Consider the following 15832-nt stretch of genomic DNA (forward strand, 5'->3'; position numbering starts at 1 on the left):
TAAAGTTTATTTGGCTCCTGATTCTGGAGGCTGGGAGGTCTGGGAAACATGGCACTGGCATCTGCTCAGCTTTTGGTGAGGCCTCGAGCTGCGTCACAAACGGCAGGGAAGTGGCAGGAGAAGCAGACATGCGGAAAAGGACCAAACACAGGAGGCAACTTGCTTTCTAACAACCCCGTCACCGAACTAACCCATTCCCTCCAGAACTCATCCACTCCTGTCAGAAAGAGATTAATCCACGTTAACGACCTCATCACCTCTTAAAGGCACCACCTCCCAACACCTCTACACTGGGGACCAAGCTTCAACAAGTTCTTCTGGGGACAAACCATATTCAAACCATAGAAAATGCCTACCAGATGGAGGATACTAAAATCAGTTTCAGTAGAATCTTCTCATAGAATACTCACATTTAAATACAGTGCCAAGTGGCATAAAGGTCATAAAGTCTTTAAGTGCAATGTTCTTCATAGTGAAAACCCTAAAAGGATGAGTTACATGTCATACGAAAAACTCATGAAAGCCAAATGGACAGGACAGAAATGATGGAACTGATTTATCACAGTTGGTTTATTTTGTAAGTCCCATGTTAAAAATGCACACTGAGGGTTTTTAAGATGAAGTGTTTATGTACTTGTAATCTCGAAGCATTTTAAGATTCAGAAATAGCATCTTCGCAGAAATGTAGAAAGCAGGACTGTCTTCTTAGCAGCATTAGGAAAGGGATCTTAATAACGAGAGAAGATTAGGGATGTGTAAAGATGTCAGAAAGAAAGCTACATAGGAGGCAATTTAAGGATTAAAAAAAAAATTAAATCCTGGGTCATTTTGTGAATGTATGTGACTTTTTTTGCTTTTATATTCATTGTTTTCCCTTAAATTGTAGAGTAGTGTCAGGCTAATCTTCTGATTTGTAATTCTTAAAAGTTAGAGCCCTTCCTTCTTATTCTCAATCAAGGAGGGCATGTTTCGTCATTTCTGTTTTTTTAGGACATGGAATTTTATCATTGTTTTATCAAAATGTTTATCTCTCCCAAGGCTATGCTTTCCTTGTAGTCCTCTAGGAGGATAAATGCTTGATAAGGCTTTAGTAAAGCAGTTTTATGATTCAGGATATTCTTATTGTATTTAAAAATCTTGCAATCTGGGTTTTAGGGTTTTTCTATTTAGGTTAAAGAGAAGTATGTATTTAATTTGTGTTTGAGGCTGGGTGCAGTGGCTCATGTCTATAATCCCAGCACTTTGGGAGGCCGAGGCAGGTGGATCACCTGAGGTTAGGAGTTTGAGACCAGCCTGGTCAACATGATGAAACCCAGTCTCTACTAAAAATACAGAAAAATTAGTGGGGTGTGCTGGTGGGTGCATGTAATCCCAGATACACCGGAGGCTGAGTCAGGAGAATCGCTTGAACCCAGGAGGCAGAGGTTGCAGTTAGCTGAGGTCGCGCCATTGCACCCCAGCCTGGGCAAGAAGAGTGAAACCATCTCAAAAAAAAAAAGTGTGTTTGAGAAGAAAGGATATCTCAAGGTAAAACTGTCAGCATTATCTTCTGAATGGAGGGGAGTTTGCTTTGGTGCAACAAACAGGGATTTGCCTATGGAAGTCTAGTTTAGGCAGATCCTCAGCTTCATAGGCACCCCTTGCCGAACCTGACCTGCCAAGGGATGCACAGGAGGTGGAAGCTCTGCTGTTGTCTCCACAACAGTACGTTGGACATTTTACAGAAGGAAGGCATATCTTTCCCCCAAACCAATCTAATCATGGCTTACTGCTCCGAGTGTAAAGATTCCCAAGGCAGTAAATAAAATGACATTTCAAAATAGCAGTTTTGGAGAAGACTTCTTTAATGACAGAGGTACATACTTTTTTTAAATTGATTTGAGGGGGTATATGGCAAAATGTTTTGAAGACTACAGGTACAGAAGGAGCAGTGAGATATAATGGAAAAAACATGGATTTTGGAGTCAGATGTATTTGGATTCAAGTTTTGGCCTTATCTCTAGGGCCAAGTTAATTGACTTCTCTGAACCTAGGTTTCTTCATTATTAAAATGAAAGTAACACTATTTCCTCAGAGGACTGGCAGAAAAATTAGATAAGATATATAAGTTGCTGGCACTAGTACTAATAAATGTTAGTGCCATTCCCTTACAATCCCAGCACCTTCACTATAACTGCCAGAGGTGGGGTCCTAAAATACTAGGGGTATATTTTCAAATTACATAGTCATGAAACTTCCTCCTGTATAATAATTAATTTAATAAGGAAAAGCCTGAAGGAGTTGACGAATGTTTGCTATATAGTCATAATCAAATGAACACATTAAAACTGAGTATATTCTAGTACTGAAGAACATAAATCAATGACTCAGAGTTCAACATAGACAGAGGGAACAATAGACACTGGGGACTCAAAAGAGGGGAGGGAGACAGGGAAAGGCTGAAAAACTTCCTGTTGGGTTCTATGTTCACTATATAGGTGACGGGATCAATGAAAACCCAAACCTCGGCATCATGCCACATATCCTTGTAATAAATCTGTATATGGGTCTCCGAATCTAAAATTTAAAAAGAAAAAAGAAAAAACAAAACAAAACAAAAACCCAAACCCCAAAAACACAGAGCTCCCTAATACTTTTAGAAACTGTGGAACGTCTTTCTCACTCAACATGCACATCACTTCTGTGGATGATGGAGCCCTTCTGGGAGCTTCAGGTCCACCCCTCGACTGTGCTCCTCCCACACTTTCATAGAACTGCCTACTGGCCTGTCTGTACCTACTAAACTCAACTCTTTGTGAGCAAGTAGCATGCTGTGTTCACTGTGTCTCCAGAACCTAGTCCAATGCACATACATGATATGCTCAATAAATTATTTATTAGGGTCAGGCTCACATTTGTAATCCCAGCACTTTGGTAGGCCGAGGTGGGTGGATCACCAGAGGTCAGCAGTTCGAGACCAGCCTGACCAACATGGTGAAACCTCGTCTCTACTAAAAATACAAAATTAGCCAAGTGTGGTGGCACATGCCTGTAATCCCAGCTACTTGGGAGGCTGAGGCAGGAGAATCGCTTGAACCCAGGAGGCGGAGGTTGCAGTGAGCCGAGATCACGCCATTGTACTCCAGTCTGGGCAACAGGAGTGATACTTCGTCTCAAAAAAAAAAAAAAAAAAAAAAAAAAAAAAAAAAAAATCATTTATTAAAAGTACAGGGCCGGGTGTGGTGGCTCACAACTACAATCCCAGCACTTTGGGAAGGCTGAGGTGGGCAGATCACCTGAGGTCAGGAGTTTGAGACTAGCCTGGCCAACATGGTGAAACTCTGTCTCTACTAAAAATACAAAAATTAGCCAGGTGTGGTGGCGGGTGCCTGTAATCCCAGCTACTTGGGAGGTTGAGACAGGAGAACCACTTGAACCTGGGAGGTGGAGGTTGCAGTGATCTGAGATCATGCCACCGCACTCCAGCCCTGGTGACAGAGCAAGACTCTGTCTCAAAAAACAAACAAACAAAAACAAACCAACAAACAAGTACAAACCGTTATCATGCTTGTGAAATTTTTTTTTTTTTGGACAGAGTCTTACTCTGTTGCCCAGGCTGGAGTGCAGTGGCATGATCTTGGCTCACTGCAGCCTCCGCCTGCTGAGTTTGAGTGACTCTCATGCCTCAGCCTTCCGAGTAGCTGGGATTACAGGTGTGCGCTACCACGCCCAGCTAAATTCTGTATTTTTATTAGAGACAGGGTTTCACCATGTTGGCTAGGTTGGTCTCGAACTTCTGACCTCAAGTGATCCAACCTAGGCCTCCCAAAGTGCTGGGATTTACAGGCATGAGCCACCGTGCCCGACCCCGAATTTTTTTTTTTTTAACTGAACTGTAATTATGCTATTCAAGTGATATTCAGACCTGAAAGGATATTAAGTATATTTCTGAGGACACAAAAATGCCAAATTTAGCAGGATAGTCAAGGGTATGTGGTAACAAATTCACTAAATACCTTATTTCTAAAATTTTTACATACAGATTTTAAAACTTTTTTTTTATGGAAAATTTCAAACATATGCAAAAGTAGAGAGAATAGTATATAACAAATCCCTGTGTACCTATCACCTAGCTGCCACAATTATTAATTCATTGAAATTTCTTTTTTTTTTTTTGAGACGGAGTCTTGCTCTGTCGCCCAGGCTGGAGTGCAGTGGCGCGATCTCAGCTCACTGCAAGCTCTGCCTCCTGGGTTCACGCCATTCTCCTGCCTCAACCTCCCGAGTAGCTGGGACTACAGGACTCCCGCCACCGCACCCTGCTAATTTTTTGTATTTTTAGTAGAGACGGGGTTTCACCGTGTTAGCCAGGATGGTCTCAATCTCCTGACCTCGTGATCTGCCCGCCTCGGCCTCCCAAAGTGCTGGGATTACAGGCGTGAGCCACCGCACCCCGCCAATACATTGAAATTTCTTTCATCTGTATCATCCCCCTACCCCATCATCAGATACTCCTGAAGCAAATCCCACACATCATATTACTTAATCCATAAAGATTTCAGTTACAATGAGATTTTAAAATTTACTTCACTGTTCAAATCTATTTTTATTTATCACATTTATTTAAAACATTTTTATAGACATGTTTTGAATCAGCAACTCAGTATTTCTGACTAAAATTTTCTTTTAATAAATTTTTTATTAGTGTTTCTTTTTGCCTTGTCACAGGGTTGTATAAACCACTCTTGATGTTTAACTGGAAAGTGAACAACACCAAGAGAAAGCTCAACAGCTTTCTGAAAAGTGTTAACCTGGAATTCCAGGAAAGCTGGCCAATGTTCCTTCTAACTCAGACATTTGTACAAGCTTAGAGAACTGCATCTGATCAAGAAGAGGGAGGATTCTCCATAGTTTTTACTACTGAGTAAAGGTCCCTACAGCTATGATAATGTGGTTATTTTGGTGAGAATCTAGCATCTTAACTATGACCACAGCTACCTTAGAGGAGTGATTCTTTTTTCTAGGGTGATTCATAATCATACAGAATCCCTCAAGATACAGATTCTGGAGTTTTAAAAGCCAAGTCTCAAAAAAGATTCTGATGTACAGTCAGAGGGCAGCACCTGTGTCCCAGTCAAGGCACAAGTCCAGGAACTGAGGGCTTTAAACATGTGTGCAAAACCCAGTGCCTAGATCTCAGTTTCTAATGTCATTCTTTAACAAAAGAAACCAAGGCTCCTTGGACACATGTCTGTTCCTAGGATTAGGGCAGGAAATAAGTAAGATGAGCCTGGTGCATCTGGTAGTGCCAGAAAGTAAGGAAATGCTGAAAACCAAACCAAATCAAAAACAAAATCCCATTTTTGCTCCCCCCAGCAAAAATCCCATAATGAGTGGGGTATGTCAAGGGAACAAAGGAGTCTATTGAGAGCTTGAATGGCCAAAGCTGGGACAGTCTGAACAATAAAATATAGAACTGGACTGTAACCCAAAGTATAAATGAACTATGCACAAGTCCATACTGATATAAACAAACAACTGAAAAAAATAAGTGAGGAAGAGACATCTCCCGTGTGGAAGGATTCTAAATAACTTTATCCATACTTGGCTCCCAAAGGGGTGGAACATAACTCCCCACTCCTTAAGTGTGGGCTACACATAGTGACTTCCTTCCAAAGGGAACAGCATGGAAAGAGGGGGAGGAAGAGGAACTTCATGTGGAGCACCCAGACACAAACACTACAGTGATAAGTCATGTTGATCGTATGCTCCCTTGATATGATGTGATGAAAATGGCACTACCTCTATGGCCTTCCTCCCCAAGCCCATAAAACCGACTCTACATGTAAGAAAAACATCAGGCATATCCAACAGAGATATTCTAGAAAATACTGACCAGTACTCCTCAAAACTGTCAAGGTCATCAAAAACAAGGTCTGAGAAACTGTCACAGCCAAGAGGAGCCTAGGGAGGTGTGACAACTAAATATAATGTGGTATCCTGGAACAGAAGAAGGATAGTAGGTGAAAACTAAGGAAATCTGAAAAAACTATGAACTTTAGCTACTAATAATCTATCAATATTGGTTCGTTAATTGTAACAAATGTACTATACTAACATAAAATATTAATAGGGGAAACTGAGTGTGTGGTATATGGGAACTCTGTACTATTTCTGTGATTTCTCCATGAGCCTAAAATTGTTCCAATAAGGTTTATTAAAAATTGTTCATCTTTGATCTTAGAGTCAACTGTTCAATTGAACAATTTTTAAATTTTTATTAATAATAGACTAATTTTTGGAATAGTTTTAGATTTACAGAAAAATTGGGCAGAGTTCCCATATTCCACCCCACCACCTCCTGTTGTGTTGTCTTTATTAACAACATTTTGCAATCCTATGATACATTTGTTACAAAATTAGTGAACCAATATTGATATATCATTATTAACTGAAGTCCGCCATTTCAGTTAAGGCTCACTCTGTGATGTATGAAACCACAGGTTCTGACAAATGTATAATGTCATGTATACACCACTGAAGCATCATACAGAATAGTTTCACTGTCCTACAAATCTCCTGTGTTTCACCTAGTCATCCCTCCCCAGCCCCCAAATCCCTGTAACCACTGATCTTTTTACTGTCTGTATAGTTTTTGTCTTTTCCAAAATGTCATATAGTTGGAATCACATAGTACAGTATGTAGCCTTCTCAGAATGGCTTTGCTCACTTGTATATATGTTTAGGTTTCCTCCATGTCTCTTTGTGGCCTGACAGCTCATTTCTTTTGTTGCTGAATAATATTCCATTGTATGGATATGCCACAGTTTATGTGTTCAGGTACCGAAGGACATCTTGGCTGCTTTCAGTTTTCAGTGATTATGAATAAAGCATATGCTATAAATATTCATATGCATGCTTTTGTGTGGATATACATTATCAACTTGTGTTATTTCGAGGTATTTTGTTTAATGTCCAAATATTTTGGGATTTTCCAGGTATCTTTGTTACTGATTTCTAGTTTAATTTCATTATGGTTTGAGAGCATACTTTGCATAATTTCTACTCTTTTAAATTTGTTCAGTTTTTTTTTTATGGCCCAGAATGTGGTCTCTCTTGGTAACTGTTCCATGTGACCTTGAGAAGAATGTGTATTTTGTTGTTCAATGAAGTATTCTAGAGATGCCAATTAGATCAGGTTAGTTGACAGTGCTGTTGAGTTTAACTATATGCTTACTGATTTTCTGCCTGTTGGACCTGTCAGTTATGAACAGAGAAGTGTTGAAGGCTCTAACTACAACAGTAAACTTGTCTCTCTCACCTTTCAGTTCCATCAGTTTTTGTCTTACATATTTTGACTCTATTCATACATTAAGGATTGTTACATCTTTTTTTTTTTTTTTTTTTTTTTTTTGAAACGGAGTCTCGCTCTGTCACCCAGGCTGGAGTGCAGTGGCCAGATCTCAGCTCACTGCAAGCTCCGCCTCCTGGGCTTACGCCATTCTCCTGCCTCAGCCTCCCGAGTAGCTGGGACTACAGGCGCCCGCCAGGTCGCCCGGCTAGTTTTTTGTATTTTTTAGTAGAGACGGGGTTTCACTGTGTTAGCCAGGATGGTCTCGATCTCCTGACCTCGTGATCCGCCCGTCTCGGCCTCCCAAAGTGCTGGAATTACAGACTTGAGCCACCGCGCCCGGCCGGATTGTTACATCTTTTTGGAGAACTGACCCATCTTTATCCTTGGGGATTCTTTCTGTCTAATCTTCATTCTAAAAATGAATCTGGACACTCTTTGCTACCTAATATGGTGGAGTCAGGCAATTTTTTTTTTTTTTTTGCAACTCTAGTATCTCATTCTGAATATTTTACTCTGGATATCTCATTCTGGAGATAAAAGTAGTGGGTGAAAGTTTGTTATTATTCCTTTCAATATTCTGTAGCATTCACTGGTGAAGCCATCTGGCCTCTCTGTGGGAAGATTTCAAAATTACTAATTCAATTTCTCTACTTGTTTTAGATCTATTCATATTTCTACTTCTTGTTGAGTCAGTTTTGGTAATTTGTCTTTCTAGTCATTTGTCCATTTCATCTAAATTGGTTTAATTTGTTAGTATAACGTTGTTTATAATACTCTTTTATAATTCTTTTAATTTCTGTACCTCTTTTCATTCCTGATTTTGGCAATTTGTATCTTCTCTTAATTTCTTGATCAGGGTAGCTAAAAGGTTGGTAACTTTGTTGATCTCTCGGAGAATGAACTTGTGATCTTGTGATTTCTGTTCACTATTTCATTGATAACTGCCTTAGTCTTTCTTCTTTCCTCACTTCTGCTTGCTTTGGATTTAGTTTGCTCTTTTTTGATCTAGTTTTGTAAGGTGAAATTTTATGATATTGATTTCAGAGCTTTCTTCTTTTCTGATACAGGTATTTATAGTTACAAATTTCATTCTAAGTGCTACTTTAGCAGTTTTTTATATGTTTTATATTTCATTTTCATTTATTTCAAAATATTTTAAAATTTCCCTTGTGCATCCTTCTTTGACCCATGAGTTGCTTAGAAATATACTAATTTCCAAATGTTTTGGGGTTTCATATATATTCATATATATGTGTGTGTGTGTGTGTGTGTGTGTATGTATATATATATATTTTTTTGAGATGAAGTCTCACTCTGTTGCCCAGACTGGAGTGCAGTGGTGTGATCTTGGCTCACTGCAACCTTTGCCTCCTGGGTTTAAGCGATTCTGCTGCTTCAGCCTCCTGAGTACCTGGGATTACAGGTGCGCACCACCATGCCTAACTAATCGTATTTCTTTCTACTGTGAATCTTTAATTCCATGTGCCAGAGAACACACTTGGTATAGTCTCAAAATTAATTGAGACTTGTTTTGTGGCCCAGTGTATTATATACTCAGTTAGAAGCATTTAGGCATTTAGAAATTCTTTACTAAACATGATTTTTTTTTTTTGAGGCAGTTTTGCTGTTACCCAGCCTGGAGTGCAGTGACATGATCTCCACTCACTACAACCTCAGCCTCCAGGTTCAAGTGATTCCTGTGCCTCAGCCTCCTGAGTAGCTGGGATTACAGGAATTTGCCACCACGCCCAGCTAATTTTGTATTTTTAGTAGAGATGGGGTTTTGCCATGTTGGTCAGGCTGGTCTCAAACTCTTTTCCTCTAGTGATCCACCCACCTGCACCTCCCAAAGCACTGGGATTATAGGTGTGAGCCACCATGCCCAGCCATTAAACATATTTTATTGCAATATAATTCATGTAACATAAAACTCACCCCTTTAAAGTATACAATTCACTAATTTTTGGTGTACTCGTAAGACCATGCAACCATTACCACAATCTAATTCCAGAACATTTTCATCACCCCAAAAAGAAACGTATACCCATGAGTAGTAACTCCTTTTCCTCCTTCCCCCAAGCCCTAGACAACCACTAATCTATTCTCTGTCTCTATGGATTTGCCTATTTTGGACATTTTATATAAATAGAATCATGTAATATGTGGTTTGTGTCTGGCTTCTTTCCGTTAGCATGTTTTCAGTGTTAATACATGTTGCAGCATGTATCAGTACTTTTTTTCTTTTTATAGCTGAAAATTTTTCCATTGTCTGGATATCCTACATTTTGTTTATCCATTCATCAGTTGATAGACAATTAAGTTGTTTCTACTTTTTAGCTATTACGAATGCTGCTGCTATGAACATTTGTGTACAAATTTTATGTGGTGTGCAATTTTTTTGAGACGGAGTCTTGCTCTGTCGCCCAGGCTGGAGTGCAGTGGCATGATCTTGGTTCACTGCAAGCTCTGCCTCCCAGGTTCACGCCATTCTCCTGACTCAGCCTCCTGAGTAGCTAGGACTACAGGTATCCGCACCACGCCCGGCTAATTTTTTGTATTTTTAGTAGAGACGGGGTTTCATCATGTTAGCCAGGATGGTCTCAATCTCCTGACCTTGTGATCTGCCCGCCTCAGCCTCCCAAAGTGCTGGGATCACAGACGTGGGCTATTGTGCCCAGCCGCATTTTGTGTTCTTCTTTAGACAGAGTCTTGCTGTGTTGCCCAGGCTAGAGTGCTGTAGCATAATCTAAACTCACTATAACCTCCGCCTCCTGGGTTCAAGTGATTCTCCTGCCTCAGCCTCCTGAGTAGCTGGGGTTACAGGTGCCTGCCACCATGCCCAGCTAATTTTTGTATTTTCAGTAGAGATGGGGTTTCACCATGTTGGACAGGCTGGTGTTGAACTCCTGACCTCAGTGATCTTCCTGCCTCGGCCTCCCAAAGTGCTGGGATTACAGGTGTGAGCCACCACACCTGGCCTGGTGTACATTTTTTAGAGGTAACTAATCTCTAGGCTATGGGCTAAGTTACTGTTCACCAGTGTCTTCTAATTTTACTCCTAGTGGTTCGTCCAGTTTGGGCCTTCCTCTGAGACTGCAATTTCCCACTGTGTCTCACTTGGCCCTAAAAAGGCTGTGAGGAGTTTCCTTCCTTTAAGAGGTAGCTAATCTCTAGGCTATATAAGCTCTATAAGCTAAGTACCTGCTCAGGAAACTGGAGGCTGAACTCTGCCTCTGTGTGTGTGTGTGTGTGTGTGTGTGTGTGTGTGTGTGTGTTTGTGTATCTGCATGTCTATGTGTTTACCTGTCTGTTTTTCTGTGTGTGGGCCAACCCAAATTCCTGCATGTTTACAAACAGTCTTTAGGTTTTAGGAGAGGCCAAAAGGACTGAGTCAACTCTCAATATCTTAGCTCTACCCTACATGCTTCAACTCTCCCTGGCTACATGCCTTACCTTCTGTTCTGAACCACAGTATAATTGAGCCCTGCAGGGTGGGAAATGAGCCATGACATTCATGCCCAAAGAAGCCAGTGCACACACATACCGTGTAGATTTCTATTGCGCTTTTGGGATGAAAAGAAAAGTAATATGTATCATTTTGTGAATCATCCATCAATCCATGGATGTGATGATGCCCAAATATTACTTTGGTTAGAAAAATCATCCCACATAAACTCCCACTTTTCTCTCCTTTGGATCTTAAAACTTTCATCGCTCCACTGCAGTGCATGCATCTGTGGAGAAAAGCACATGGCCGGGCAGCAGCTGCTCACCAGTGTCCTCTAGTTTTACCCCTGGCGGTCGGTCCAGTTTGGGCCTCTGAGACTGCAGTTTCCCATTGTCTATCACTTGGCCCTGAAAAAATTATTAAGATGCTTCCTCCCCAATCTTCATTCTAAAATTGAACCTGAAGACTCTCTGTTACCTAATAAGGCGGAGTTCGGCGATGTTTCTTTGCAGCTCTGTCATCTCATTCTGGATAAAGGTAGCGAGGTTAAGGGGTGGAAATAAATACGGGAAACCAAAGGGTAAAACATGTTCTCCAAGGACAAGGAAAACCTGATCCAGGGTGAGAGACAGAGATATAGTACTTGACTAAAAGTTGGCCTGATTTGGCCAAAGAAAACGGCATATTACACATTCGGGTGTTCTTTTATGAAATAAGATATTCTGTACCTGCTTGTTGAAATATCCTCAAAAGGGTAGAGGATCTCTCCATTGTTACAGATTTCGCAGATGAACCCCTTCTGGCTACAAAGACTGCAGCTGTACACGTGTGAGGTGGCAAATTTAATGACCTTGCCCAAGAATGGAGCCAGCTTTCCCTCTATTACCTGCAGAAAGAGAAATGGGACAGGGAAACACATTTATTGAGAACAGAAGTCTTGTACACACAGGAAAGGAAAGGAATTCCTTTCCTTTATACAACAGGAAAACCTCTAATTATAATTTCTCAGCAACTCTGAGGAAGAAAAGACATAGTAGTTTTGCTCCAAAAGAACTTTCTGGTTTAAACCACTGGAGGTTGTAAATTAAGATGCTGAAACTTCTTTTGTATTCCTCTCGCTTTGCAGTGTGGTGTAGAAGATTGCGGCCCAACAGATGGGGAACCCTACTTGGATAGACCAACTTCACAGTGAGGGTGTGGTATAAAAGGAGTGCGGCAGGTTTCCTAAAGTACACTGAAAACATACAGAGTAAATATGAATGCGTAAGTTTATGTTGTAAATGCAATATTACCTTTTCTCTGATGAATTAATGGGATAGTTTTTTCGCCATCTTCCCCAAGAATATACAGTAAATGGGGGAAAATAGGTTTCTTTTGCTGCTGGTAAGTATGGTAAAAAAAAAAGCTTGCAATTTGGCAGCCTGATGGCCATTTTCAGCCTGTTGGTTTTTTTTCTTTTAACTCGTGGTGGTTTTTAAAATGAAGTAATTTAAAAATTGGGAAATTTTACATAAAAACCCAGATTTTTGGAAAAATCAGATGATCTAGTGCAACTAGGCTTGGATTCAGCGTGATGAGGACCTGGCCACGCGAGGGGCTGCCTGTTTCTGCTGAGACATCTGCTCTCTGCCTGGCAGCTGTTCCCACCAGGCCCCAGGGTCTTGCATCTGCCTGCCTTCCACAGTGGCCTCGCCTGTTGGCGTGCCTACATCCCTGAGTTTGGAACTCACATTCTGTTGATCATTTCTCACTTACTAATACCCATGGGTTTCAAAGACTTCAGCATTTCACACGCCAGCTAGATAAAATCTGCCTTTACTTCTAATTGATGCAGATACAAATACATGCTGGTTTTGATATAAGAAAACAATTGAAGATTACATTTAATTTGGAAATAGCTGAAAATAGTTTCTTTCAAATGAATATAGTTACATTATAATTTTTCATAAAAATATCTGAGGGAGGCCGGGTGCTGTGGCTCACACCTGTAATCCCAGCACTTTGGGAGGCCGAGGCAGGCGGATCGCCTGAGGTTAGAAGTTTGAGACCAGCCTGACCAACATGGCAAAACCCGTCTCTACTAAAAATACAAAAAATTAGCTGGGCATGGTGGCAGGTGTCTGTAATCCCAGCTACTCGGGAGGCTGATGCAGGAGAACCACTTGAACCTGGGAGGTGGAGGTTGCAGTGAGCCGAGGTCATACCATTGCACTCCAGTCTGGGCAACAAGAGTGAAACTCCCATCTCAAAAAAGAAAAGAAAAAGAAAAAGAAAAAATATCTGAGGGAAATGTAGTATAAATCATACCTAAAGAGAAATTAGAATGTCTAGGTGAGTAGGTAGTAGTGACTGGTAATATAAAAACAAAAGACTACAAAAAATGTAATCATGCCTTTTGCAAAAAATGAAGCTATACATAATAGCTATACATAATACCAGAGATAAAAACTGAAGTGGTTTTTAAACATCATGGAATGATCCATGTTTTAGAAATAAATATAATGATGGTTCCATTCAATTGCCAGACAGGGTACCCTCCCATGGGTGGAAATAAGTCTGCCCCAAGCCAAGGCTAGGCTTTAGGTCCCACGAAGATGATTTCTCTGGAAGACTGTGGTGAGGTTGCACCAGGAGGTGCCTTTCCCTCTTGCCTCCCCCCCTGGTCATTTGCAAGGGAAAGGAGCTGGAGGTACGGGGAGAAAGATCTCCTTCAATTGAAAGTGCCTCCCCTTCAACACTGGTGACCTGAGTCATGCATTTCTTCGAGGTCCAAGGCCATGCTTAGTGCATAGGCAAGACTTGCTTCAGCCCCAGGTGTGGTGACTTAGACTTAGGAAACCAATTATGAGTGGAAAATGAACCTCTAATTCAACTGTGCCAGATGAAGCAGCCCCCCAGTGCCTACCCTGCCTTGCCCTTCCCCATCATGTACCGTGAAAACCCCTCTGATGGCCTCAAGGCAGTGCCTGCAGGCTGAGGCCCTTCTGGGGGTTTCCATCTTTCTTCCACCAGACTCCAAGCCCACTCTCCTCCAAGACAGTGTTGTCTTTTCTCACCCAGAGTATTAACACTACTAAGTCTTTCACCTTAATTTATGACTCAGGATTTATTCACGTCCTGCCCACTCTAGGTTCACAGAAATAAAATCAAGTGCTAGACACACTGGCTGCCAATAAGGCACTAGCCTTATTGGGTGCCACCTGGCGTGCTGGGACCTGGCAGTGCCTCTGCTGATCGAGCCCTTTCTCAGTTAATGGGTGTCGAGTTGGGTCATCTGTCCACTGACCCTGACTTCATGTAAGCAGCCGTGGGCTGTGGGCAGACAGGAGCTCAGAAATGCAGCATGAACCTTTTTTTTTTTTTTGAGACACAGTCTTGCTCTGTCACCCAGGCTGGAGTGCAGTGGCACGATCTCAGCTCACTGCAACCTCCGCCTCCTAGGTTCAAGCAATTCTCCTGTCTAAGCCTCCTGTGTAGCTGGGACTACAGGTGCTGGCCACCATGCATGGCTAATTTTTGTATTTTTAGTAGAGATGGGGTTTCACCATGTTGGTCAGGTTAGTCTTGAACTCCCGACCTCAGGTGATCCACCTGCCTCAGCCTCCCAAACTGCTGGGATGACAGGCGTGAGCCACTGTACCTGGCTAGCATGAGGCTCTTAAAAAAACCTGGCCATTTGCTTCCTCTAATTCCCTACGCTTTGGCATATTGGGCAATGTATTACCTCCTTAAAATAAAAGAATAACTTTTCTATGAAAAAAAGATAAATAGGGCCTGGCGCAGTGGCTCACGCCTGTAATCCCAGCACTTTGGGAGGCCAAGGCGGGCGGATCACAAGGTCAGAAGATCAAGACCATCCTGGCTAACATGGTGAAACCTCGTCTCTACTAAATATACAAAAAAATTAGCCAGGTGTGGTGGCGGGCGCCTGTAGTCTCAGCTACTCGGGAGGCTGAGGCAGGAGAATGACGTGAACCCGGGAGGTGGAGCTTGCAGTGAGCTGAGATCGCGCCACTGCACTCCAGCCTGGGCGACAGAGTGACACTCCATCTCAAAAAAAAAAAAAAGAAAAAAGATAAATAAATGTAATGCTGGTTAACTCTAGGGAGGGCAATAAGTCAGAGAAGCAAAAACACAACTATATACTAAGTTGTATAATATATATATACACATATATATATTAGCTATCCAAACTCATTTTCTATTTCTTAATATGTATCTCCTGGTGCAAGCAAATTGTCACTTTGTATATAGCTGTGTTTCTGCACTTGAAAAAACAATGTATAATAATTTTTCATTAAACTGCAGAAGATGAACAGAAAAATCAGGTTTATTAATTTGTAAGAGTAGAGTTTTTTCCTTAGTAAAGGGGGTAGAAATTATCCTGGCTGTTTTCAGTCAAGCATACATTTCCCACCATTCTTCAACTTACTTTCCTCTCCATTACCTTTAGGAAGCCATAGATAGACCTTCTTTTATTTATTTTATCTGAGGAACCATTAACTCCAATAAACCCCAGTAAGGCATGCTCCTAATACCAACACATGGTATGTACTTTCTAAGAAATAGCCACTAACAAATCATATATCCAACCACCAGTAAACACTTTTCAATGCGTGATGGGGTTATTTCTAAATTGTGATGGTAGCACTTCAGTTGAGTTTGGTTTTCCTCATTTTACTCTTCTCTAAACAACCAAACTTAATGAGGCATTTAAAGAGAGGCACTAACAAACTATAGTCCATTTAGGGGGAAACAACCAGGACAGAGAACAGTCTGGAAACCAGGTGAGTAAAGGTTGATGAAACTGGGAAGAAAAGACCTTGAGGAAGACATGAGAGTTATCATCCAGGATCTAAAGGAGAAGTTTGAGCATCTTGTGCATAAAGTTTTTTCTCTATTTAGATTTCCTTGGAGAAAGGGTGTGAACATTTTGAAGGCTCTTGAAATATTTCACCAAATTTACACTGTCAGCAATATATATTTATTCTTAAATAGGGACCTTAATAAGCTCTGGGGATTTGTATCTGTATAATATTCAGTCTTCCTTT

The 15832-nt window shown here is 41.2% G+C and overlaps 1 protein-coding gene across 6 annotated transcripts in view; it reads right to left on the reverse strand.

The window, feature by feature from the left end:
* The window catches only part of PLEKHM3 (pleckstrin homology domain containing M3), a 205510-nt gene that overhangs the window by 22503 nt on the left and 167175 nt on the right, over positions 1-15832 (reverse strand). For 5 of the 6 annotated variants that reach the window (XM_030916440.1, XM_030916441.1, XM_030916442.1 and 2 more), the window contains one exon: positions 11510-11667. In XM_030916440.1, coding sequence (XP_030772300.1) covers positions 11510-11667 — 158 coding nt within the window. Of the gene's footprint in view, positions 1-14; positions 218-11509; positions 11668-15832 lie in introns of those variants that run through there. The other variant, XM_030916443.1, reaches the window with a different exon arrangement.

This window comes from Rhinopithecus roxellana, chromosome 14, assembly GCF_007565055.1.
Source record: "Rhinopithecus roxellana isolate Shanxi Qingling chromosome 14, ASM756505v1, whole genome shotgun sequence".
Classification (NCBI taxonomy): domain Eukaryota; kingdom Metazoa; phylum Chordata; class Mammalia; order Primates; family Cercopithecidae; genus Rhinopithecus; species Rhinopithecus roxellana.